The 27,987-nt window shown below is 42.0% G+C and overlaps 1 protein-coding gene across 1 annotated transcript; it reads right to left on the reverse strand.

The window, feature by feature from the left end:
* Nucleotides 1-328: 328 nt before the first annotated feature.
* Nucleotides 329-19,524, reverse strand: LOC120716268 (zeta-sarcoglycan-like). The gene is made up of 4 exons (XM_040007355.1): nucleotides 19,397-19,524; nucleotides 17,016-17,138; nucleotides 15,894-15,966; nucleotides 329-565 (listed from the first exon to the last, which is right to left on the reverse strand). Exons 2-4 carry the CDS (start codon nucleotides 17,041-17,043, stop codon nucleotides 394-396), a joined length of 273 nt encoding a protein of 90 aa, XP_039863289.1. The 5' UTR covers nucleotides 17,044-17,138; nucleotides 19,397-19,524; the 3' UTR covers nucleotides 329-393.
* Between the last annotated feature and the right edge of the window lie 8,463 nt (nucleotides 19,525-27,987).

Raw genomic sequence — 27,987 nt, forward strand, 5'->3', positions numbered from 1 at the left:
TAATTATTGCTTTATACTCATAATATTATACCTGGGTCGAAACCGACCCTAACAACACAAAGGTCATAATTTCAACTAGGGCATTTTATAATTTAGTGAAAATATTTTTTTTTGTTTTATTTTGTAGAAATAGAGGTTCCTGACAAAGTCAAAAAGCCTTGATACAATAAACAAATGTCTGTGATTTTTTTATGCATTTGAAATTTAAAATGGGTCGGTGCCGACCCTAACACGAGAGGAGGGTTAAAGATCTTTCATTGTTTCTTTAATCATAAATTAAGTCTGTGAAAATGGAAAGACTATATTTACAGTCTCTTATTTCCTCCTGTGTTAAAGCTAAAACTACTCAGTCACATTTGATTGTTTCATATCACATGCCTTGTGGTAGAATATTTAAAACAAATATATAGATATACATATATAGAAACGAATGCTCCTCACCTCTCCTTCAGTGGACTCTAGCCGTAGATCCTTGCGACCGCTGACCTTCAGCGACCCTTCAGCGGCACTCACTTCCACCCCTCTGGGAGCCTCCATGGTCAGGGTTCGTGTGGGAGACTCGAGCCTGACAAAAAAAACATTAGCAGCTCAGTGAGGCAGCGGATGAGCTCATTGATTTATTCTGCTTATACTTTCAGCATGTTTGCATTATTAAAACGTTGCCTTTCAGTTGGATTTAATAGCTAAGGATACAAAATTCATTCAAGGTTACGCTGATTGTTATTCAGTTCATATTTTATACATCTCTCCGTGTTTAGGCCAGATTAATGACGCGAATCGTCTTTGTTTTCATAACAAATCCAAGGATTTCAAATTTGAGTCAAAATGTCTCAAATTTAACAAGAAAGAAGGAAAGAAAGCGCACTGATATTTCTGTCTGAGTAAGTGCAGCTTGGGGTTTGCCGTACCAACTGCTTCCCTACCGGAGGAATATTAAAGCTGCTGTTCATGTTTAAATAGCTGCTTTCATTATTCCAAAGCAGTATGGCTGTCCTAAACAGCCCATAATTGTATCAGCTGATGTTGACCTTCAGCCACGCTGAGGCTAATGCAATTTGCATTTTCCTCCTGTGGACTATTTGTTTACACAGGGAAAGATAAGTGTGAGAGCCAATCAATGTGGAATTTGTTTTCATAACTCATAACCGTTTCAAATTGATTCCGCCCCCCCACGCGCACATCTCTCTCAAATCTGTTTTCAATGAATTTTAAATGGAAGACTTTAAGGAGCTGCCTTTAAATCGCTTAAATCTCCATACGCTCTGAAAGTGACACATATTTTGGATTATGCACTAGTGGAAATAAGGGTGCGAAGAAAGACGAGCAAACGAATTTCATCTGCATTTGAAAAGCCTGTCAGTAGATACAGTCTGAAGGGGATCTGTGAAAACGTGCCTTTGACCCGGGATTGTTTGTGCTCTAGACGTGAAGGAATAAAGAAGATAGAGTGGCTTTTCTTTTAATACCCATCTATTGTTTTCTCCATGAAAGCTGTTCAGTGAGCAGATACGCCACGCTTCAGCATACAGTGTTATGACATGTTTGTTTGCATATTATGTTTTCCAATTCAATTTTAATCTCAAACCCTTCATGTTGTTGGTTTTGTGAATGCAAATAACGGCTTATTACAGAAAAAAGGCAAGAATGTAATTTTAAGTACTAATTTCAAATTTTTTATTGTGTAAAAACAAACAAACCCAAAACGACAAAAAAACCTCATTCATCTCCAGTGGCAGCACTCAAAATCCCATCTGTCCTCTCAAACCCCCCAATAATTATTTGTTAAGAGTCTGCTGATTCTCTATGGACAGGGCAGTCATTAAAAGATCCATTTAAAACACCGTCCACTGAGCCGTGCCGTAAGAAATCTGTGATATGTAATGCATGAGCCTGTGATATTTTCACTCCATTCAAAGCAGTTCTGTCATCACCCACTGAGCGCACACACACACACACGCACACACACAGCAGAGCAGGCGCTTCTGCCAAAAGACAAAGTGCTCAATTTCCATGAGTGCTTGTTTCAGGCACAGTCCAGAAGAAAGAAAAGCATTAAATGAATTAAGTTAAAAATGTCTCTTCGGTTTTATAACCGTCTCAGACTCCTTCCATTATCATGTATGGCCTTTGTGAGGCTAACGCAGCAGCGTGAAGTCACACTTCACTCTGCCTGAGACTGACTGGTGTAATAAATAAATAAATAAACCCAGCAATCACTAACGACATACATGCATTACATGTGTAACATTAGATTCATTTAAATCCAATATCCCTGATAACTGTATTAAATATAGTGAATGGAAAAGAGCCGTGTGTGAGTTTAATAAGTTCCACATGTTAAAAGGTTGATTGAGTTGCGCGACACTAACATTTGGGCCAGCATCAGCACTCATGGTTTGAATTTTCTGGCATTGATAAAATGTTTAATTTCCTTTTTTTTTTTTTGCTTTGCTGATGATAGAAAGGACCATTGTTTTTCTGATGGTTGTTTTTTTGTGCGTGGGGGGGTTTGTTTTGTCTTCTAGTTTTGTTATTTTGTTGAATTTTATGCTTTTTTGTGAACTGTTTTATTGTGTTTGTGCTTTTAAATGCCAGGTTCTAATTTACCACAGTAGTTATCTGTTTTTCTTAGTAAGCTGTGAATCACTAGAAGTTGTCGCTCAGGGGGTGCAGATGAAAATGGCCTTTAAGCTAAATCTAGCACACTACACACTCGCTGGCCAATTTGTTAGGTAGACCTGTTCAGCTGCTTGTTAATGCAAATAATTAATCAGCAAGTCACATGGCAGCAAGCCAAAGCATTCAGGCATGTAGACATGATGTAGAGTACCTGCTGAAATTCAAACTGAGCACTAGAATGGGGAAGAAAGGTGATTGTTGCCCTGGCTTCATGTTTAGGGTCGTTGTTCTGCTGGAAGGTGAACCTCCGCCCCAGTCTCAAGTCTTTTGCAGACTCCAAGAGGTTTTCTTCCAAGATTGCCCTGTATTTGGCTCCATCCATCTTCCCATCAACTCTGACCAGTTCCCTGTCCCTGCTGAAGAGAAGCACCCCCAGAGCATGATGCTGCCACCACCATATTTGACAGTGGGGATGGTGTGTTCAGAATGATGTGCAGTGTTAGTTTTCTGCCACACATAGCGTTTTGCATTTTGGCCAAAAAGTTCCATTTTGGTCTCATCTGACCAGAGCACCTTCTTCCACATGTTTGCCGTGTCCCCCACATGGCTTGCGGCAAACTGCAAACGGGACTTCTTATGGTTTTCTGTTAACATTGGCTTTCTTCTTGCCACTCTTCCATAAAGGCCAACTTTGTGCAGTGCACGACTAATAGTTGTCCTATGGACAGATTCCCCCACCTGAGCTGTAGATCTCTGCAGCTCGTCCAGAGTCACCATGGGCCTCTTGGCTGCATTTCTGATCAGCGCTCTCCTTGTTCGGCCTGTGAGTTTAGGTGGACGGCCTTGTCTTGGTAGGTTTACAGTTGTGCCAGACTCCTTCCATTTCTGAATGATCGCTTGAACAGTGCTCTGTGGGATGTTCAAGGCTTGGGAAATCTTTTTGTAGCCTTAGCCTGCTTTAAATTTCTCAATAACTTTATCCCTGACCTGTCTGGTGTCTAAATCCAATCGAGAATCTGTCGCAAGATCTGAAAACTGCTGTTCACAAACACTGTCCATCTAATCTGACTGAGCTGGAGCTGTTTTGCAAAGAAGAATGGGCAAGGATTTCAGTCTCTAGATGTGCAAAGCTGGTAGAGACATACCCTAAAAGACTGGCAGCTGTAACTGCAGCAAAAGGTGGTTCTACAAAGTATTGACTCAGGGGGCTGAATAATTACGCACACCCCACTTTGCAGTTATTTATTTGTAAAAAATGTTTGGAATCATGTATGATTTTCGTTCCACTTCTCACGTGTACACCACTTTGTATTGGTCTTTCACATGGAATTCCAATAAAATTGATTCATGTTTGTGGCTGTAATGTGACAAAATGTGGAAAAGTTCAAGGGGGCTGAATACTTTTGCAAGCCACTGTATAGTGCTTTTCTACGCTTTCTGAGCACTCAAAGCGCTTTACACCGTTCACACAAGCACTTTTCTTCTAAGCTCTTTCTATATAACACCTATACTCATTCATACTCCAATCGATGCATCGAAGAGCAACTTGGTGTTAGTATCTTGCCCAAGGATATTTGGCATGCAGACAAATTGAACCATCAACCTTCCGATTAGCAGGTGATCTGCGCTACCTCCTGAGCTAGAGCCACCCCAGTGGAGTTAGTGCCCCTTGAATCAGTGATTCAGGCTGGTGGTGTAATGGTGTTGGGGATAATTCCTTGGCAAACTCTGAGCTCCTCAGTACTAACTGACCAAAGTCTAAACACCACAGACTACCTGAGTATTGTTGCTGACCATGTCCATCCCCCTTTATGACTGCAGTGTACCATCTTCTGATGCCTGCTTCCAGTAGGATAGCGCACCATGTCACAAAGCTCAAATCATCTCAAACTGGTTTCTTGAACACGAAAATGAGTTCACTATGCTTAGATTGTAAAAAAAAAAAAAAAAAACAGCACCTTTTCTTCAACTGCGTGATGCTATCGTGTCAATATGGACCAAAATCTTTGGGGAATGATCCAGAACCTTCTTGAATCTGTGCCACAAAGAACTGAGGCAGTTCTGAAGTCTACAATGGGGCTCTAACCCAGTACTAGAAGCAAGGTCAGTGAGTGCGTACAGTCTGCATTTAACGTTTTTGACTGAGTTGTTTGTGTTCTGCTTCTCAAATTTACCAAATCAGCAGTTAAATTTCTCTACCGTGTCACAGATTGTAACCACATTTTGAAAGACTTAGGTAAAAATACAGAGACCCAGCTTTTCATCAAACATTTTTTAAATTAGTTCAACATTTTTTTTTTTTACAAAGTTGGTAAACTGTCTTCTGCCTTTGCAGAAGAATGGGAAAATGTGATAAAACATTAAATGAGTTTTTCTTAAAATGTCACAATTCCCCAAAACGTTACGATCATTAGGCTGACTGATGAGGGCGTCAGTTAAAAGAGGTTGACGCATCCACCATATTTCAGGGCTTTGAAACGTAAAGCCGTCACAAGTGATAACTTATCTGGTATTTGCAGTCGTAAAGGCTGTTTATGACAGGCTCTCCCGCTCTCTGGGAAACCTGACCAACCTTTTGTGGTGTATTCAAGCTGACCTTTACGTCCACATAAAGGTCACCGTATCACAGAGCTTTGGAGGAAAATAGCTGTAGGATGTGCTGATGACCAAAAAGGTGATACCAAAGAGAAAGAGAATTGTTTAAATAGTGCATATCTAGCATGTTTGCTTGGGGGGTGAAAGACTAATTTATTTTTATATGTCACTATCACAGGGATCCACTGGGCTTTATATACTACCAGCTTTATCAGTTTCCCTTTTAGCACAAGTTCAATAACTGGCTGTGGTGAATGTGTGGCAGTACCCAAAAACTATCTCAAACATTACACAGCAAAAGAAAAACTTTCCAAAACTACTACAGCACACCACTAAACAGTAATGTGATGGGTGCAGAATGAAAAAAAGGTAATATGCTACTGTTTTCCCCACCATAAATATGAAAGCTATATTCAGGCTTGTGGCCACAAAAACCTAGGATGGAGTATGAAAAATATAAAACATGGACAGAATTTAAACTATGCCACAATGGAAGGACACATATTCATCAGCATGGAAAGCTTCATATTAGCAGCTGATCAGAAACATTTAAAAGGGCCCCTTTAGATACACTATTAGAACTCTCATCTTTAAGGTAAAAGCCATGCATGCACAGACATTACTTGAACTCCTAGTGAACTCTTTCAGATGCAATCTAAAATGGCACAACAAAAGAGGCAGGACATGAATGGTTTTTGCAGTACAAAAATAAAATCAACCTAATTGTTCCTCAGGTCACAATCTCCTGTCAGGCGAGTAAAATATAGAACCCACCCAAACTTAAACCAAACATGAGTCATGAAGAGACACCATCTCTGCCAATCACCAGTGGTCGACGCCACCACCAACCCCAGAAATGTGATATTATGGACACGTCATCCACCGACTGCTCATGAGCAAACATTTCCTGTCTTATCAACCCGCCCTTTAGTAATCTCCCATAGGGGAGACAAAGAGGATGGAACAAATACTTTGAAATGGCTCAAACTGTTCAAATACACAGAAAATATGACACAGGTCAGACGCTGTAGTATCAGAAATCTTTCAGACCAATCGAAATATGTAAACTGCAGACAGCTTCAACTCAACGCAATTACAAGGCGTTTACAACAAGGTGCAAACCAGCTCGTTGCACTAAACGATGAGAAGGGCATTTACATTTCACCAGAAAACATCTAAAAGAGCCTGCACATGCCTGAAGAAAATCTTTTGAGAGACAAAACCAAGGTTTACTTGTACCAGAATGATAGACAGAGAAAAGTATAGAGAAGGAGAGAAACTGCTCGTGATCCAGAGGCAAAGTTAATGTATGGGCATGTAAGGCTTCCAGTGAAACCAGGCCACGAGTGTTTATTGATGATGTGACTGCTGACAGGAGGATGAACTGTGAAGTGTACACGGCTCTACTCTCTGCTCAGATTCAGCCAAAATAATCTGCACATCACCCAAAGCGTAATGCGAAAGCAACCCAAGAACTTCTCAAAGAAAACAAATGGGATGTTCTTCAACGGCCAAAAGTAGAGACGCACAAACATGCACGAAGTGAAGGTGTTCTCATTGAAAGCCTGGCAAAGCATCTCAGCAATCCTTACATTTAAAATGATGTCCAATTACATTTGAGCCACAGCTAATGGAGTACTTTTGTTATAAATAACATAAAAGCTGAGATTCTGCACTTCAGTTACATATTGTCTGTTTGACTTTAAATACAATGTGGTGGTGTACAGAGGCCAATTGTGTAGCTGTCCAAATACTTAAGGACCTAACCGTATGCTGAGATTTGATGGAGTCTGGACCTTTAGGAAGGGGGCACGATAATAGATATCCCAAAAGCTCCACACACTTGTCCATGTCTTTACTTATGAAGACACATGGAGAAGCAAGTACGACAGTGAATCAGTATCCCTAACAAGGTTTACACCAATTATTTCCAATATATCTGTAAGTAATGTTATCAGCAGTCCAAACATTCTTCATCTGGTCTACAAGACCATTGCAATAACCAAGAAACAATATTTCACTGCTGCAGTCAAAATAAGAGGAAACGAACATGTGCACACTTCTGTAGTAACTCTGTGCTCCCTAACTGGTAGCAGTAGTAGAGTCCGACCAGAGCTAAGTGGGAACAAGAAGAGTTTTTATCTCTTTAATGAACATGTCAGTCATGTGTGGACACGGCTAGAGCACAGACTGTCCTCAGAGCTGCTTAGATAAACTGTAGACAGACGTGCAGCTGGCCGCATTGCAGAGGAGAGCTCTAGTAGCAGAAAGTTACAGAGAAAACGAAATGAAAAACAATTTTTCAGCTCTCTGATTCTGGGCCTGATTCATCATGTGATGTCTGCACTGTAAGAACCCAGAGAGCCTTCAAATCCTGTCTGTCCTGCCTTTGCTGCTTAATGTCAGACTTGTCTCACTGCAGATTCCTGTGTGGGTTCAAGCAGCAGTTTATAGCCAGCAAAAACCCCCCCAAAAAACTGAGTATGTTCGTTCTTGATACAATTGAGACCTGGAGACTTTGTGTCACATTGATTAGAAGTGAATCTACCATCTGTTGTCAAGAGATGTCAAAAAGAATAGATGAAGTCTCCCTAAGTGTATGCAAACTAGATGACAGAAGTATCGCAGCTACACCAGGATAATATCACAGCAGTATCACACAGCTTCCTTTGCCTCTCCTGATGGATTTGGGACATTCGCATTAGGAATCAGAGCACCATCCTTCAGAATGAGATGTGAAATTATGTCATTATGTAATTGACAGAAACATTTTAATATTTAAGCCTATAATTGTGGGCTACAAGCAAGCTGCTCCTTATCATCAAGCTAAGAGGGCAGTTAGGTAGAGAGTCGGAGCGAAGTTTACAGCAATTATCTCTCTCGTTTTGTCTCAAACTCTGTCTCGGGGGCGCATTTTACGAGTGGAACTGAACTAAAGAAATTACTGTGGGGCGAGGGAGCTGATCGGAGTCTGAAAACAGCTATGTCTAAAGGTAATGAAGCTGTGAGCTGAGAGCAAGAGATGACAAACTGGCACCTCTCCAGCAGGACCAGATCCGCTTCATAACTGCACTCCCCTCGTTTTACAGACCTAACATCAAGAGTTCTCTTCTTTGTCAGCACAAGTGCAATTATCCACAAGTCGCAGCACGCAAGCATACCTTTTAGTTAGCAGGTGACGAAGCAGAGGACCAAACACTCTACTCAGTTGTAAACCTTGCACATTGCTGTCACAGCATTCATTACACAGGAGACTAAAGCATAAACAATAGCGTGATTAAGTAATTAGTTAGATTCTTATGCAGAGAGCAGTGTTGTCAAAGTATTCAGAAATTAAGAATTTAATTTTGTCTTTTGATATTTGTGGCTGAAATTACTTCAGAATGACTTTTTCTGTTTTCATCAAACATGAGGACCGGGGCTAGAACCATCCCACCAAATGGACCAATTCAGCCCCCTAGAGTGCGGTGGAAAGTGTGGAAATTGCAGTGAAGTCATTAATATCTGACATGAGGTGATGTCAGTGTTACTGTGAAGAAAATAGTCGGTCTCAGAAAATCAGTTTCAACAAGTTGTTTGAATCATAAAAAGTGAAATACTTCTGTTGTTCAACGTTACCTGTCAAGGTTTTTTGCTTTTGCAGATTCGGTGAAATATGCAGTGCACATGTGGTAATCAATATTGCTAAATATTACTACAATTATTATTAGTGAGAATCTCAGATGTTCATCACAACTTTATAAATTGTTTGTTCACTGTTTTTACAATATACCTGTAGTTCTAGAAAGTCAGGTTATTATGCAGCTTTGTTTATACATTACCCATAAACAAGAGTGAATTTAACACCCCTGGTCTGTGTTTTTCATCTTTAATATAATGCTCATTCTGCTTATCAAGGTCTCTTACCCCTTCCTGAAAGACAAAACTCATTTGGGAGGGGGTAAGAGACAGCCTTTGCATACAGGAAGTCCTGAGGGACTCGGTCAAATGCCAAATCTTAAGCCCACAAAACACACGTAGACTCATTGGGCAAACTTCTGTGCATATTAGGTAACCTCGAGACGATTAAAAAGCTCGTCCAGTGTTCCACGACCAGAATCAAAACCACATTGCCCCTCTTGAATCGTAACTTTGATTTAAAAAAAAAAAAAAAAAAAAGGACTCTCTTCCCCAGCAGCTTGGCATATAAGATGGGACCAACACCCTAGTCTCCCAATCCATTGGCTCTGTCCCCAACTTCCACATGATACTGCACAAGTGTGTTAACCAAAACAGCCTTACAAAACCCAGCTTTTTAACACGACAATGATGAGCAAGTCAACCCACCACCCCCAAATTCTGCTCCTGCTACATAAGGGATATCAGTGTGACTTAAAATATCCTCAGCTGCAGTCAGGCGGTACTGCATCCTGACTGTGCACAGTATAGAGTCAGGATTACACAGTGTGATATTCCTGCTTCCTGAATCAGCCAACAGTTTCCAAGAATTGCCTTAAGGACGACCGAAAGTCTTGCTTACCGAACTCCTCCAACATCCATATTTTGACTTCAGCTATTGCTGTGGTTGCAATCCACTTGGCCTGTTGGCCTGACTTGTCGGCTGCCTGTGAAATCAAGCTCAATAGGACTACTTCTTCAACTTGACAGCTGCCCTCTGGTGTCCAATATCTGGTTTGGGGTTACCACCAGACCAGGCACCAACCCACTGGTGTTCTGGTGCCTGGTCTGGTCCACTCAGTCTCCCTCAGAATGCTGTCAAAGCTGTGCTGGAGGTGGGAACTGAAGATCTTGTAGATCAGGGCCTCTGATAGGTGAGCACCCTCTCACCACCTGGTTTTGATTAGTTCAAGGTTCAAGGTTCTTTATTTGTCACATGCATAGTTATACAAGTATAACACACAGTGAAATGTAGCCTGACACGCTCCTCGACATGTGCAAAAAATTGGGGGGGGGGGGGGGGGGGGGGTGTAGAGGAAGAACATTATATATATATATATATACACACATTGGGTGAATGTGCAGTAGTAGCAGCAAGCAGGTGAATTCTGTACATTAATGTGAATAGACATCTGACTATTTTACAGGATAGACAATATAAACATATTTAAAATTAAAGGAATTTGAAATGTACATTGTGCCTTGGTTTAGTGTCTGGAAGAGTCCTGACTCAGTCAATTATAGATGATGTGAGAGGGCGGGTGTGTGTGTTTAGGGCACGGATGGCTTGGGGATAGAAGCTCCTCTTGAGTCTCTCTGTCCTTGCCCGGATGATGCGGAACCTTCTACCAGATTGCAGAAGTTGGAACAGTTTGTTGCCAGGATGGGACGGGTCCTTCAGTATCTGCGCTGCTCTAGTCCGGCATCTCCTGGTGTAGGTGTCCTGAAGCGGGGGGAGAGCAATCCTGCAGCAGCGTTCTGCTGTACGGATCACTCTCTGGAGAGCTTTTTGGTCCTTCACACAGCTGTTCCCAAACCACGATGTCATGTTCTGTGTGAGGATGCTCTCCACAGCGCCTGTATAGAAAATCCTGAGGATCTTTGGAGAGACCCTGAACTTCCTCAGTTGTCGTAGGTGATACAGGCGCTGCCTAGCCTTTTTGGTCTGGACCTGAATGTGGGCAGACATGCCAGGTCTGAGGAAATGTGGACACCAAGATACTTGAAGGACTGCACCCTCTCCACTGGAGCTCCATTGATGATGATGGGCTTGTAGTCTCTGTGCTGACCCCTTCTGAAGTCCACCACCAGCTCCTTGGTCTTGCTGACGTTCAGCTGGAGGTGGTTGTCCTGGCACCACGATGCCAGATTCTTCACTTCATCCATGTAGGCCGTCTCATCGTTGTTGGAGATGGCACCCAACACCACTGTGTCGTCAGCAAACTTCACAATGGTGTTGGAGCCATGGGTGGCCACACAGTCTGAAGTGTAGAGGGAGTAGAGCAGTGGCGAGAGGACACATCCCTGAGGTGCTCCTGTGTTGATGGTGATGCTGTTGGAGAAGCACCTGCCCACCCTCACCACCTGAGTTCTGCCAGTGAGGAAGTCCAACACCCATGCACACAGACGGCTGTTAAGTCCCAGATCCCTCAGCTTTGTGAACAGTCTGCAGGGCACTATTGTGTTAAACGCTGAACTGTAATCAACAAACAGCATTCGCACATAGTTACCCTGTTTCTTGTCCACATGGCTGAGAGTGGTGTGTAGGACGTGGGCGATGGCATCCTCTGTGGATCTGTTGGATCTGTAGGCGAACTGCAGCGGATCTGTGGTGTCTGGGATGGAGGAGGAGATGATGTTCTTCAGCAGCCTCTCAAACACCTTCATTACTACCGAGGTCAGTGCAACTGGCCGGTAATCGTTCAGGGATGAGGGTTTGCTGTTCTTGGGCACAGGGATGATGGTGGATCTTTTGAAGCATGTGGGGACCACAGACTTCGCCAGGGACTCGTTGAAGATGTAAGTGAACACACCTGCTAGCTGGTCAGCACAGCAGCGCAGCAGACGGCCGGTGATGCCGTCTGGCCCCGCCGCTTTCCTTGTGTTCACTCTCCTCAGTGCCGCTCGGACGTCATGCTCCGCGATGCTGGTCTAGTTGAAAGCTTTGCTCCACTCTTTACCTTAGTGTCCAACAGATAAGGTCTGATGATATGATTATAAAATCAATCATCAAGTTCTGACTTAGGATGTCCTGTTGCCAAGTGCACTAATGGAGAAAAAGTGATTACCATGAAAGCAAAACAAATACAAAAACACTATTATTTTGTGAGGCTGTTCCTTCCAACGGTCACACAGTTGTTTACCATGTGAGCATTGAAATTCCCCAGCAGGACAGAGTCCCAAGCACGAAAGGCTTTCAGATTGTCCCCACAAATTCACTTGAAGCTGTGTCACAAAAGTCTATCAGGTGATATTCTCACATAGACTAAGAACCAGCCAATAAAACAAATTAAGAAAAAGCAGATGACTCAGCAGATGAAGAAAAGTAAGCACAATCTTTCCAGTATGTGAAACTACGTCACCGCAATTTTATTCCTGCTCTTGATTGTAGTTTGGAAGGATGTAGTTCTCCTGCTAGGTCTGCATCTACATCAACAAATATACATATTATAGATTTACAAATTCAGATTTCCAGTTCTCTTATTCCAGTTTAAACTTGTACATCTCAGTTGTCTCACGCTTAAATAGGCTGCCAACGCAAAAGATGCTGGAAGCCACTCTGGCTAAGTCATTTGCACTTGTCCAGCAGTAAAAGTCACACATAATAAGAAATTAAATCACAAAAGGCAATGATCATAACAAACAAAGACAGACTTGAGTGCCAGCATACACGGGTAAACTCCAGGAGAAGAACAGGTGCTTCAAAGAGGAAGGAGTTCTCATGTGGCTTTCTTTGATTTGACTCTGCTCTGTTCATCTCCCAGATTACCGCTGGCTTTCAGGGAAATAAAACGCATCACAAAGAGAGTGATGTTTCTTTAAACGGGGAAAGAAAGGTGACGTGGACGCAAGCCAAGCTGTGTCCTTATCATCCGGAGGGGCTTACTGCACAGGTGACACACGATTTGCAAGGAGGGCTTAACTTGTCATGATTTCAGCGAGGTGGCGGGAGGGAAGAGCCTCATTAGCATTTACGGAAAGGCCCAGAGCTGCATACATAAACAATGCTGAACAAGGCAAATGCCACTTTTAAAAGAAATACTGGAGATGTGGGAAAAAATGTTTTCTTTGGATAAATAATCAGATTGTTGAATGAGCTATATTGGGCATTAAAGTAAAACTCTAAGTATATATTTTACTTTAGTGACAGTGTTTTCTGAAGATGATGTCACCTTACTGACTACTTTATTAGATCTACGTGTGTAATCAAGGCTGTTCCAGCTCACAGTTTACTGTTTGGCTATATCATGAAAAGTCTCTGCTTTGCGATTGTGGGGATGGAGTTTTGCTGGCACGGTATGAGAGTTGGGTTATTTTAGGAAACAGTCACGCTTTCACAGACTCAAAACATGGCTGCTTTAACCGCTCATTGCTGGAAAAAAACACATCTAATGGACAAAGGAAAGTAGTTTCTAAATCACTAATTCAAGGTTAAGATTACAATTTTATTTTTTTGTGGACAAAATATTAAACGTTCCACTTCATCCAATTTCTACTGTAAAGCCTAGTTTAGTATTTAAAAAATGTAACCACTGACATACTGAATTTAAAATGTGCAAGAGACTTTTACTCTTTAATCTGAATCTTGGTCATTTACACTCATGTGGACAAGAAAGTTTTCACAGGAATCTCTGAAAAACTGAGAACACCCCATGAATCACTTGGTTGCAGAACCAAGTTTGGCAGCAATAAGTTTAAGTAATCGTTTTCAGCATCTATACATCAACTTCTCACATTCTTGTGGATGAATTTTACGCATCTCTTCTTTACAATGTTGCTTCAGTTCATTGATGTTTACGGGCTTTCATTTATGCACAGCTTTATGCAGCTACCCAACATTATTTCAGTTTCAGTTGAAGTCTGGACTTTGGCTGAAATTGGGTCATGCAATAGGACAATGATCCAAAGCACAGCGACAAATCTGCTAAAAAAGAAAAGCATGAGGATGTTGCAGGGGTCCAGTCAAAGTTTATCTGTTGGACAGATGTCCTCACATTGGACTTCAGAACACTTTGGTACTCAGAGGGGTTCATGGTCGACTCAGCCAGTGCAAGATATCCAGTGCCTGTGGCTGCAAAACAAACCCAAGTCTTCATCCCATCCACCACCGTGCTTTACAGCTGGTATGAAGTGTTACGTTTTCTCCAAATTTGGTGCTGCACGTTATAACCAAACATCACTTTGGTCTCATCTCTCTGAAGAAGTCTTGTGTTCAGATGCCACTTTAAAACATAGCCCATACTGATATATTCTTTCTCTTCACAAGCCATGCTTGTTATTGTTTTTCTTATTTTACTGTCATGATCTTTATCATTTAACATGATAACTGAGGCCTGTACAGTCTGAGTAAAGCTCTTGGGTTTTCGGTAGTTTCTCTGAGCATAGTTTGAACTTGGTGTGAATTTGCTGGCACTTCCACTCCTGAGAAGATAGTGGCATTGTGTTAACGCACAGTTAAATGCTCCAGACCAGCAAAATGCCAAAACCTTTGCTTTCATTGAGGTGCTCACACTTGCTGATGATCAATTAAGCAAGTATATTTGATTAGAATTACCTTGCTGTGACTTCTTAACTACCATGGAAGCATTAAGGGTCTGCTTAAGTTTTTCACAAGAAAAGAGTCCTGCATTTTTTTTTCATGACTGCAACTAAGAGATAAAAATTGTGATTTTGCTAATTTGCAGGTAAAAATACATTTGGTTGTAGATTTAAATTTGAAAAAATCTGATTAAAAAGCTTGTTTAATGATTATTTTAATAGCTTGCAATAACTAAAGAGGAAGCAGGTCCCCCAGGATATCCTCTGAAGATTTCTGTGAATTATAATAAAATAAAATAAAATAAATTAACTTTTATATTTATTTTGCGTCAACAGCAATGTTGCTTTGCCCACAACCCACTTATTCAGTAAACAGACAGAATGTTATTAGGCTTCAAGTGATGTCATAAATAACTCACAGGATTATGTTTCCTTCATTTCGCTTTTTTAAGAAAACCGTTTGACTCAACATAAAAAAATAAAAAAATAAAAATCTTTCATAAGACATTTGGAAAGAAAATTAGGTTTATATAAAAGGAGTCTTTATTTAGTCCTCACAGTACAGTTTGTACATCTGTTTGCTTGGAAATACTTCAGTAATTCACCAGTGAGGGAAGACAGTCGTCCACAGTCAGACGGCATCGTGGATTTTAGGAAATTCAATTTGGAAATCTTTAAATTAAACCCAAACAGAATCAACCTTTGATAAATTAAATATCTTTGATCGAATATGCTTTTAAACAGAAGAAAATCAGAGCCCAGCTTAAGTCATGTTGCCGTTTCTGTGTGTCGACCGTCTCCTGTTCGGTTTCCTCTCATTAAGACTTTGACCACATTGCAGATGGTCGCTCCTGAGCTGAGCCTGTGTGTGTCTGTGTGAGTCCTGTGTGTGCGCACTCGCTTTAAAGTGAAACTCATCAGTATTCCTCTCACTCTGGGGGAATTAGCTGCCAGAACACCGCTTTTTCTGCCAACTTTGATCCCAGCCCTCCTTTCAGGACCAGTAAGGTGGACAACAAACCACACTCGTTATAGCTCGTTAATGGACCGACGCAGGGCTCAGAGCCTCAGGCAGAGTGCAGTGAGGATCACATGCACGAGGGAGTATAGGACTCCAACACGTAGCTCAACCTTACCCCCTTCTCTCCGAGCTCTCTTAGTGCTTTAATCAAATCCTGCCTGCCAGAGAATAACTAACAAATTAGCTCAACCCTCGGCTGTAAAACTGGTCAAATCTTCTTTTACATTTGTATCATAACAAGGCGACCAGGAGACGCTTGAGTACAAGAGAGTGCTCGAGATAATGATATTGGTGAATAATGGCTCCTGCCACATGTGTTTTTTTTAAGCACAGTCATTGACTTTGAAATGCCACAGAACATCTATCATCATTATTTAAAGATCTTAATTTTAATTTAACAGGACATGAACGGATGACATTAAGCTTTAATGAATTTCAGTAAAGTCACTGAATATGAACTTACTTCAGGTCTTCAGAAGCCCTCGCCTGGATCAGGGGAGTCTCCACTGAATGTCCGAACACGGCTCCTTCCGAGCCTGCGGATAAAACAAATCCCAGATCGTGTTCAGTGCAGCTTTATATTATGTTCCACAAAATACTTTTTTGGTAACGATTTAAACATAGAAACTAAATCCATATTTTTCAGTGACTGGCATGATTCAATTACATTATATCACCATTTAAAAGAGAAGAAAAAACAAGTGAACAGACTGCAGGCAATGGGCACTTATTGTCCACATAAACCTCCTGCTGCAGTCTTTCAATCATTAAAATCCTTAGAACAGCTAAGCCCGGCACTGGCTGTGTGATTAGCTCTGCTGCCTTTTTACTTGCCAAGCAAATGTGTAAAACCAGAAGACCATTGGAGGCAACTCGTTCATGCTTTCATGTTGTTTACACCAAATTCTGACCCTAACATCAAAATGTGGCAGGAAAAAGACTCACCAACCAGGTGACCAATATCCAATTTTGGTCAGCCTGTGTCACCTGTAGCCTCAGTTTCCTGCTTGGAGCTGAGAGTGTCACCCAGTGTGGTCTTCTGCTGCTGTATATTTGCATTCAGAGATGCTCTTCTGCATACCTTGGTTGTAACGAGTGATTATTGGAGTTTCTGTTGCCTTCCAATTAGCATGAAGCAGTCTGACCTCTGGCATCAACAAAGCACCCAGAGAACAGCTGCTCATGGGATATTTTCTGTTTTTTTGGACCCGTCTTTGCAAACTCTAGAGATGTTTTAGAGGGAAAATCCTAGTAGATCAATCACGCCACGTTCAAAGTCATCTGACTGCATGCCCAAATGCATTGCTGCCATGGCTGATTAGATAACTGACAAACAAGCAGCCAAACGGGTGTACCAAATGAAATCACCAGATAGTGTATATTACTTGTGTTGACATATTGTGGATTAAAGTCTTACTTATGCCTTACTCATTAATGTGCTGGACTTCTAATATACTCCGGGAAAACCTACAGTACAAAAACTTAAGATTCAAATCTGCCCTTTTAGTTTTAGACAATACACCACTGATCACAGTTTATTTAAGATATCCAAAGACAACTGAGTGAGACTCCAGCACCGTTTTACCTGTGACTGTGAACTTTTCTGCTGCCATGATGACCTCCTCCTCGTCGGCAGTGAACAGAAGTGTGCCCCCGTCTCTGCTTCGCACCTCCAGCCTCTGACACTGGGCTTCCACAGCCTCAGGACCTGCAAGAGAGACGTACATACTCAAGTTTCCATTGAAAACCTTCGGTAAACGTTGCTGAGTGCACTCAATTTAACGGCAAAGGAACAATTCAGCCTATTTGTATTCATTTACCTCTACTGCATTTTCCAGTATTTTATGAATGTTTCTAGATCTAACTATACATTTTAGTTATGATTAGAAAAATTTCCACCTCAAAAGTTTTATTAGTCTGCAGTGGTAACAACTTTCACTTTTTGAAAATAGCGCTGTCAAATAAAGGTTGACTTATGCGACTCTGGTCTTTTAAATCTGCTCCGGGAAGCTACAGTATGTTTGTGCATGTAAGACTATTAGCAATCTGAAATACTTTGTGGAGTGCTTGCTTTGCAAATGAAAGGCTCCTAACAAAGCTGGATCAGCCATGCTTCTCTGATGAATGAAGACAAATCAGTAATCTGTTCCGCTGGTGAGGAATATTAATTCCTGTTCTCCAGACTTTGGTGTTTTTCCAGATGTGCATGCACAAAATTCGTCTCCTTTTCTTGCTCTCTTCTCCTCTCTCTGCCATTAATCCATGCCCTGCGACGGCTGGGGAATTTAATTATTCTCGCTGAGTTTCATCTCATTTCAGACGAAACGCAGTACCCACAAAAGCAGGCGTAATTTTCAGAGGAAGGTCAAGCGTGACCAAAACGTGTCATATCAACAGTCTTGTCAAATCACCATCAACTCTCTACTTATGCTGGCTAAGATCAATAGCTATTAATGTTAATAAGCAGGTCATTTGCTTTCTAGTGGTGATTAATCATGTAAATGACTTTGGTAATTTAGTCTGACTGATGGCTGAACCTGATGATAAAGAGATGAAACTATTGCTCTTTCAATAAGAGCATCAAAGGCTAGCGTCTGGAAAAAAAAACTACTCGAATAAGATGTAGAAGCATTAAAGAGAACTTCAAGATAAATTGTTGTGCTAATCTTAAATGAAGTCATCAACAAATGGTATTGATCTGGTAATTTATACAGCTGTGGCCAGATTAATCCAAGACCAGTTTTTTTCAATAATAAGTTGTACAAAGAGAGAGGAATACAATGCTGTGCAAAAGTCTGGAAGTGCATCTTATTTCTTCATATATTTTACTAGAAAAACATTCATAAGTCAAAAACAGAGATTCTACAATTCTAACAAGCTTGAAAGTCAATATCTGGTATAAAAATGTGATTCTTCAACACAGCCTGAACTGTTAGGCAGCTTTCTTGTCATTTAAATAGTCTTCAGGAACAGTTTTCCAGGCTTCTTTGGATGTTGGCTGCTTTTTGTTCTGTTCTCTGTCGAGTTGATCCCAAACTGCTTCAATAATGTGAAGCTCTAGGATCTGGGGAGGCCAATCCATGATGGACAGCATACCACTGTGTGTTTATTTCTATCCAGGTATTCTTTTACTGCATTGGCAGTGTGTTTTGGATCATTGTCATGCTGAAAAATGAATTGAGTTGCCAATCAGAAGCTTTCCAGATTGTATTACATGTTGGATCAAAATCTAATCGCGTGTTTGTTTTCCAGTTCTTTTGTAATTTGGCAGAACTCAGCCTTTTCTCCTTGTTTTGCTTCCTTAAGAATGGCTTCTTTGGCACCCGTTTAGGTTACTGGTTGAGCAAGCGCCCATATGCCTTGTGGATGAAATGGAGCAGCAAAGGTTCGAGTCGAACCTGTGGCCTAATCTCTCAGTCTCTCAGGTGTCTGTCAGGAGTTTTTTCCTTTTGTTAAGAACATAACTTTCAGATACTGTTCTTCTACTAAAGATAGTTTTTGAAGGTAGGGTTTCCAAACAAAATTTTATGCTTGTCAAAATGTGTTCTCATAATCATAATTTTCATAAATACACATGATGAAAAGCCTTTTTGCGACAGCCTGCTGGTGATAAAGTGCTTGAATATACAATTTTAAATTGGAAAACAGAAAATAAGTGAAAAAGCAGCCAATCTCCAAGGAAAATATTTTAAAAACCTTTAAAAAGCCTGGTCAACGTTTGCACAAGTTTAAAATGGCAAGAAAGTCAAAAATGGCAAACAGCAACATATAATGAAATGAGGGGTGGCTCAAGACCTTTGCACAGCACTGTAAAAACTGAAACTACTTGTAGGCTACATTGCAGACAGTCATTCCACAGCAGGTGTTTCCTTGCAGGTGAGGCAAGCAGCAATTTATAGTTTTAGGATGGAAATGGCACCAGCAGTAGTAGTGTAGAGGTACACAAAGGAGGAAGTGGAAACTCACCCACTGTGAGCTGACCAGTTAGCAGGCCTTGTTCGTTTCTGGCATTCAGCGTTACGTTCTTGTCTGACCGCAAGACCAACAAGCTGTCCTAGGGGGAAGCATGGAGGGGGGAGGAAGAGACACACAGTGGGAGAGACGGAGAAGAGAGGAAAAAAAAATGCTGCATAAAAAGCTTAAATCTCATAAACAGCGTTGGAAACTGTTAAACTTATTCTTTCAATGTTAAAGAACCACAGAGGAAGGAAGAAATTAAATATGTAAGATCACTGAACAGGAATTATTTAAATCCCCACACTCAGCAGCTATCAGAGACTGCCTTGTCTTGTTGAAATCAGAATTAATGTAATTATGCTGGTTCGAAGTAGATTGTAGTCTACAGTAAAAAGGTTTCCCAAGTGGATCTTTCCTGGATAATAACCACCGAATTACACAACATTAAGGCTAAAATGGAACAAATTAAAACCGAATTATTGAAAGATGAGTAATGAAGTGAAGAAAGAGATAGAGGAGGAGGAAGGGGTTTGCGGGGCAGCCGAGGACGTGTGTGTGATGAGCGTGGGTGCATCCTTTTCATCGCTGCAGACATTTCGGCTGTGGACCTGTCCTGTTTTCTGGCAGCTTTGCATTTTGCAAGTTTATAGCTTGTTGACATTTGAATGATGGCACATGTGCATTTTGAAAAGGCTTTGAAATGCACCCATTCTACCTCAGACGTCTACATTTCCCAGTAACATCATCTTATGAATACATTTAGGAGACTTCTACCTGGACTTTAGATTTTAAATACCTGACCGCTACAATCACACACTTGCTATCACACAAAGTATATATGGTTGAACATCAACATACTCAGGGAGGGTTAGGTGGGTCTGCGAAAATGTGAAGCACATATCAATGTTTCTTGTGTGTTGTATCGGTCTGTCAAACGTCCTACAGCAGCTAGAGATCTTTCTCTTGGTACTTGACCAAAATATTTTATAAACCTATAAGAGCAACATAAATAAGAATTCTGTAAAAACAGATGTTGCTGGAAGCTCAGTGACATAATGACAACTTGTGCTCTAGGGCTGCAAACCCAGACAGTATGTCAAGACTACCTTAATTGATTTCTGGACATCTTCAGGCAGTATAAGAAGCTGTAGCAACACTGACCTAGCGCCACCGTATAACTCTTATGGTGAAAAGTTAGCAGTAAGCAGTTACTCTTTTACACATGCCACAGAGCGAAATTACCCTTCACTTGGAATTGTTTTGAGAGCTCTGTGTGTCGTTTCCTTTTTAAACACGCTGTTTTTATATTAAAAATGATCCCCTGTACACATGTAGTTCAGCACAGTTTCATAACACAATTCAATCTATCCAACAAGACCATTCAGTGTAAATTAGTGGCAGAGGGTTGGTTGGGCGATACTTCTGCAGCCATTAACAAACACCAGAATAAACACCCCGAGGCTGCTTTTATTGTTGCTGGCGACTTCAACCACACCAACTTAAAGACAGTCCTCCCCAGATTCCACCAACATGTCTCCTGCCACACCAGAGGAGACAAGACTTTAGACCATGTGTATTCCAACCTGGCTGGAGCCTACAAAGCAACACCCCTCCCCCACATTGGACAATCGGACCATCTCTCCCTGTTCCTCACACCTCGGTATTCACCACTCATCCAACGTGTGAAACCTGCTGTGAGGACAATTAAAGTGTGGCCAGAGGGGACAGACGCAGTGCTCCAGGACAGATTTAAAAACACAGACTGGAATATGTTCACCCACACAGACCTGGACCAGTACGCCTCATCTGTACTGGATTACATCTCCAAAACTACAGACAGTGTCACCACCCAGAAACGGATCACCATGTACCCCAACCAGAAGCCGTGGATGAACCGGGATGTTCGTCTCCTCCTGAAGGCCCGCAACACTGCCTTTAGGTCAGGAGATGCACACGCCTACAGCACAGCCAGGGCTAATCTAAAGAAGGGCATCAAAAAAGCCAAACACCATTACAAAAAGAAGGTAGAAGAACACTTCTCCAACTCCAACCCCCGATGCATGTGGCAAGGACTCCAGACCATTACAGACTACAGGACCACCAAACCCTTCCCCGCATCCTCTGATGTCTCCTTCCTCAACGAGCTCAACAACTTTTATGCTCGTTTTGAGCAAGGGAACCCCACAACCACAACCAAAGCAGACGTGACGCCAGACCACCAACCTCTGACTCTCTCCCCTACCGATGTAGGAGCGGTGCTGAGCAGGATCAATGTCCACAAGGCTGCAGGTCCCGATGGCATCCCCGGGCGTGTTCTCAGAGCATGTTCTGGGGAGCTTGCAGGAGTGCTCACAGACATATTCAATCTGTCCTTGGCCCACGCTGTGGTACCAGCCTGCTTCAAATCCACCTCCATCGTCCCGATACCCAAAAACTCCAACCCATCTTGCCTCAATGACTACCGCCCAGTAGCACTCACCCCCATCATCACTAAGTGCTTAGAGCAGCTGGTCCTAGCACACTTCAAATCCTGTCTCCCCCCCACCCTGGACCCCCACCAATTCGCATACCGCCAGAACAGGAGCACAGAGGATGCAGTCTCCATCGCACTGCACTCTGTCCTCTCACACCTGGACAACAACAACACCTACGCCAGAATGCTGTTTATAGACTTCAGTTCAGCATTCAATACAATCCACCCCTCACAACTCATCAGGAAACTGACAGACCTGGGCATCAGTTCCCTCATCTGCAAATGGTTACTGGACTTCCTGACCAACCGACCCCAACATGTCCGGCTGGATAACCACTGTTCATCTACCATCACAATGAACACCGGTGTACCACAAGGCTGTGTGATGAGCCCTTTCCTCTACTCCCTCTTCACCCACGACTGCAGACCTGCTGATGGTTCCAACACCATCATTAAGTTTGCAGATGACACCACGGTGATTGGCCTCATCAGTGACAACGATGAGGCCGCCTACAGGGAGGAGGTGGATCGTCTGGCTGAGTGGTGCGACAGAAACAACCTGCTGCTTAACACCGAGAAGACCAAGGAGCTCATCGTGGACTACAGGAGGAATGCTGACCCACATCCACCCATCCACATTAAGGGGACGGCTGTGGAGCGTGTGAGCAGCTTCAAGTTCCTGGGAGTCCACATCTCCGAGGATCTCACCTGGACGACCAACTGCTCCAAGCTGGTCAAGAAGGCTCACCAGCGCCTCTTCTTCTTGAGGACTCTGAGGAAGAACCACCTGTCCTCAGACATCCTGGTGAACTTCTATCGTTGCACCATCGAGAGCATCCTGACCAACTGTATAACAGTCTGGTACGGGAACTGCTCTGCCTCGGACCGGAAGGCGTTGCAGAGGGTCGTGAAAACTGCCCAGCGCATCGCCGGAGCACCACTTCCTGCCATAAAAGACATCTACAGGAAGCGGTGTCTGAAAAGGGCTGGGAAAATCATCAAAGACCCCAGTCACCCATTACATGGACTCTTCACCCTCCTGCCCTCTGGGAGGCGCTACAGGAGCCTCCGGACTAAGACCACCAGGTACCGGAACAGCTTCTTCCCCACAGCTGTCAGACTCCTGAACTCTGCCTCCTGACATCTGACCCACGTTAACACATGGACTGGACATACACACACCCACAATGGACAACTGTACCCTCAAACACACAATAATAACATGGACTGAACCACCACTCACAACCACTAGCACTTTATATAGCCTCTGTAGAAACTATCTACACCCTCACTTATCTTAACTGCACTACTGTATAGCTCTGTGTAAATAATCATTCTGTACATACGATAATTTTTAACCCTACAACTGTTTACAACTTGCATAGTTCCCATTTCTGTATAACTGTATATCTCAGATTTCTGTAAAGTTATTTATTTCATATTCTGTATAGTTTTTCATATTTATATCCTGTTCATAGCCTGTACATAGCTTGTACTCACTACAGCCTGTACATACTTATAGTTATAGAATATTCACAACATACTTCATACCGTGTACATTGTAACATTCCATAATAGACCCATTTCTGTAATATATTTACATATCTATATTATTGCTAATATTTATTGTAATATATCTACAGTGGGGCAAAAAAGTATTTAGTCAGCCACCGATTGTGCAAGTTCCCCCACTTAAAATGATGACAGAGGTCAGTAATTTGCACCAGAGGTACACTTCAACTGTGAGAGACAGAATGTGAAAAAAAAATCCATGAATCCACATGGTAGGATTTGTAAAGAATTTATTCGTAAATCAGGGTGGAAAATAAGTATTTGGTCAATAACAAAAATACAACTCAATACTTTGTAACATAACCTTTGTTGGCAATAACAGAGGTCAAACGTTTACTATAGGTCTTTACCAGGTTTGCACACACAGTAGCTGGTATTTTGGCCCATTCCTCCATGCAGATCTTCTCGAGAGCAGTGATGTTTTGGGGCTGTCGCCGAGCAACACGGACTTTCAACTCCCGCCACAGATTTTCTATGGGGTTGAGGTCTGGAGACTGGCTAGGCCACTCCAGGACTTTCAAATGCTTCTTACGGAGCCACTCCTTTGTTGCCCGGGCGGTTGTGTTTTGGATCATTGTCATGTTGGAAGACCCAGCCTCGTTTCATCTTCAAAGTTCTCACTGATGGAAGGAGGTTTTGGCTCAAAATCTCACGATACATGGCCCCATTCATTCTGTCCTTAACACGGATCAGTCGTCCTGTCCCCTTGGCAGAAAAACAGCCCCATAGCATGATGTTTCCACCCCCATGCTTCACAGTAGGTATGGTGTTCTTGGGATGCAACTCAGTATTCTTCTCCCTCCAAACACGACGAGTTGAGTTCATACCAAAAAGTTCTACTTTGGTTTCATCTGACCACATGACATTCTCCCAATCCTCTGCTGTATCATCCATGTGCTCTCTGGCAAACTTCAGACGGGCCTGGACATGCACTGGCTTCAGCAGCGGAACACGTCTGGCACTGCGGGATTTGATTCCCTGCCGTTGTAGTGTGTTACTGATGGTGACCTTTGTTACTTTGGTCCCAGCTCTCTGCAGGTCATTCACCAGGTCCCCCCGTGTGGTTCTGGGATCTTTGCTCACTGTTCTCATGATCATTTTGACCCCACGGGATGAGATCTTGCGTGGAGCCCCAGATCGAGGGAGATTATCAGTGGTCTTGTATGTCTTCCATTTTCTGATGATTGCTCCCACAGTTGATTTTTTCACACCAAGCTGCTTGCCTATTGTAGATTCACTCTTCCCAGTCTGGTGCAGGTCTACAATACTTTTCCTGGTGTCCTTCGAAAGCTCTTTGGTCATGGCCATGGCGGAGTTTGGAGTCTGACTGTTTGAGGCTGTGGACAGGTGTCTTTTATACAGATGATGAGTTCAAACAGGTGCCATTCATACAGGTAACGAGTGGGGGACAGAAAAGCTTCTTACAGAAGACGTTACAGGTCTGTGAGAGCCAGAGATTTTCCTTGTTTGAGGTGACCAAATACTTATTTTCCACCCTGATTTACGAATAAATTCTTTACAAATCCTACCATGTGAATTCATGGATTTTTTTTTCACATTCTGTCTCTCACAGTTGAAGTGTACCTCTGGTGCAAATTACTGACCTCTGTCATCATTTTAAGTGGGGGAACTTGCACAATCGGTGGCTGACTAAATACTTTTTTGCCCCACTGTATATCACTAAAGCACTTCTGGATGGATGCAAACTGCATTTCGTTGTCCTGTACCTGTGCATGTGCAATGACAATAAAGTTGAATTCTATTCTATTCTATTCTTCTATGCGAGTTAGTCACCAGGAGGAAGTAAAGAGAGATGAATAACTGGTGCATCCCAACGATGTTTTAGCCACAGTGCTGAAAAGCTTTTCTGTAAAAGTGGATCTATTCTGCTTGCATGTGAGCTGAGATATATGTGCAAGTAATCCATGCGACTCCGCTGAACAGTCAATTCCAGGCGCTTTCTTCTATTTCTATGTCGATAAAAAGGGGTATCCTTAATACGATCATATGATGTGTTAAGACCAGACTAAAGCTACAATATACAGTACAACAACACGCGAGCTTTGCAGGGTCCATTTCAAGCATGTAATTTTAGCTCTTTTTTTTTGCCAGGTGCACGTTATTCACAGGTATGGGTAAACCATAAGGCATAAACATGCAAACATAATGACAGTTGATTTCTGAAATCCTTTTTTACCATATGGGTGTTTAGTTAAGTCTTGAATACCAATATTTTATTACACATTTTATTAAATGGAGGTGGATTGTGTCTGGCTGACGAGTGTAGGAGTGCGCTTATTTTTCAGACAATGGAAAGCTGGCATTGTCCCGTAATCACACAGGGATTTAAATATATTTTACTCTATATAAACAGTACTATATTTAGCTTTGATTTATTCTTTTTGATTTTTAAATTTTAATGTAATTAAGCATTGCAGGATGCCAACTGCGCAAACAGACCAAACAGCATGGGCACTCATTGCCAGTGTCTGTTGCCATCAGTGTGTTTTATTTTGCTATTTTAGTGGCCTGAATATATGAGAATTTACCTCCGTACATGTTAGGGGTACACTAGTACCTGTAGAAGGGTTTTTATGTTTAGTCAGGTAAGCCAGCTGCTACTTTCTTTAAAACACCAACTGGTGCTGATGGAGAATTTTTACTATTACTTTACTGCAGCACTCTGATCGTTCTGCAGTGTGTTAGTCAACCACAGGCTCATTCTGACCCAGGAAAAACGTCATGTCACTAGCTCTACAATTGTACTAAAACAAGTGACATTTACAAGCATTTAATCACAGTCTAGTATTTGAGCAAATAATTCTGCCGTTCCCTTAATAATTATCTCAATTTTGCAGAGGTCATTTGGTTCATTTTCATTCCCCGCTCGCTCCTTTCCGATGTTAATGTGCATCATCAAGTTTCACCACGACGCAGCGGCATCATGGAGAAATTTGACTTCTTGATTTGAAGTATCCCTTTAAAGAGTTTATAGGTGTTTAACAGTATCCTGAGGGGGCACGGCTGAGACGCTCGTGCTCTCCTTAAAACCTCCCCGGGATCACATAAAAGGCTTTTAAAGTCAATGTGTCTGCCGAGGAAGGTCAAGCGCAGATCAGAGTGACATGCACGTAAACGGAGCCTGTTGTTGTAGGTTGTACCGGGCCCCATCAGACTGAAAAATTACCATGACTGGTATAAGGCAGAGGATGCCTCCCCGCATTGATGAATAAGTTCAGAGCAGAAAGCGAGAGCACGTCACCCTGCTCCTAAGAAATAGTTTCAAAACAAAGCAACTGTGTGCTGTCTGACGCTGTTTGACTTTCAGCGAGTGAGTATAAAATGAAAACGGTTTTAAAGCACAGATAAAGAGCACTGTTCAGAGTTTAACTGTAAGCCTAACCATCTATTTGCATAGACACATTAAATTTTAATTATACCGATTGTTGTGCTGGAGGCTCATTTACATACTGAGCGGCACAACTAAATGTAATTTTTTTAAAAATGCCAGGCGTGAAAAAGCAATGCTATTATGCCTTAATTTCCTCATTTAAATAAGAAATCTTGCAGCAGGCTGTTTAAAAACATGTCCGCAGTCATATTCAATATTAAAAGTTGCCTGTATTTTAGTGCAATGCAAATCAAAGCGGTTCTAGCTTTCCGAGGCGACGCTGCAGTTTGCGGTTTAAGCTGCTCGAGATTAACAGGTGGATGGCTTTTAAGCAGTCTTTTGCCGACTTGAATTCAGAAATAGTGCTTACAATCAGCTCTCTCGTGCTTATCAAAATGCAAGTAGGTGAGGCTTAGTGAAGGAGAAGTTTCACTCCAATAAAGATACACCTGCATCTGCGGCTATTTATAGATCAGTCAGGCTCCCCGGAGACGATAACGAGAGCCAACAGTCTGAACAGCAGAGATGTGATTAACTGTATCTGGGCACTGCGATGCACTCGTACCACAGTGTTCAGTTTTCAAATTCCAACCAAGTTTTCATTTGATTTACATTTTTATCAGCGACAGTGTACCATCTGTATCTAGTGGTTAAAAAGTTACAAGATCATTTATAAAAACCCCAGAAATGTTGTGTTATGATAAAATCCATGTCTGCTCCATGATTTGCGAAGATTACCTTTAAATAAAGACTGACTGCTCCCACATCTAGAGCCTCCCAACTGTCAGATTTGATCTCCGTACTGTCGTTCCTAATGGGGGTAAAATTCTACAGTTGCAAGCAGCTGTGGCTGGAGAGGGTTAAAGAATTCAGCTACAATTACTTCTATATAAATGGAGAATTTGTAGTTGGTGTACATCCCAGGCCTCCTGCCTTGTGTTATGTCCAGTCCAGCAGCTGATTTCTTTCTTTCTGTAAATGTTTGAGCTGGCAGAAGAAAAAAAAGTTCTTATCATAAATAAAAACACTTGCCTCTTAATCGCCAGTAATTGAAAGTTCTTGGAATTACATCATTAAATTACAAAAAAAAGCAAAAAGACTAATTAGAGTGGACTGGCCACTTTGCTAAAATATATCACTGCTGTTCACTGAATCTAATTTGAC

The sequence above is a fragment of the Simochromis diagramma genome, unplaced genomic scaffold (assembly GCF_900408965.1).
Source record: "Simochromis diagramma unplaced genomic scaffold, fSimDia1.1 OVJJ01000403.1, whole genome shotgun sequence".
Classification (NCBI taxonomy): domain Eukaryota; kingdom Metazoa; phylum Chordata; class Actinopteri; order Cichliformes; family Cichlidae; genus Simochromis; species Simochromis diagramma.

What these genes read in the sequence shown, in the direction of transcription:
- LOC120716268 (XM_040007355.1), bottom strand. Translation starts at nt 17,043, where the DNA reads ATGGCAGCAGAAAAGTTCACAGTCACAG. An exon ending in AGAAAAGTTCACAGTCACAG is followed by an intron (nt 15,967 to 17,015) that starts GTAAAACGGTGC and finishes TTTTATCCGCAG; the next exon opens with GCTCGGAAGGAGCCGTGTTC. An exon ending in AGGGCTTCTGAAGACCTGAA is followed by an intron (nt 566 to 15,893) that starts GTAAGTTCATAT and finishes TTTTTTTGTCAG; the next exon opens with GCTCGAGTCTCCCACACGAA.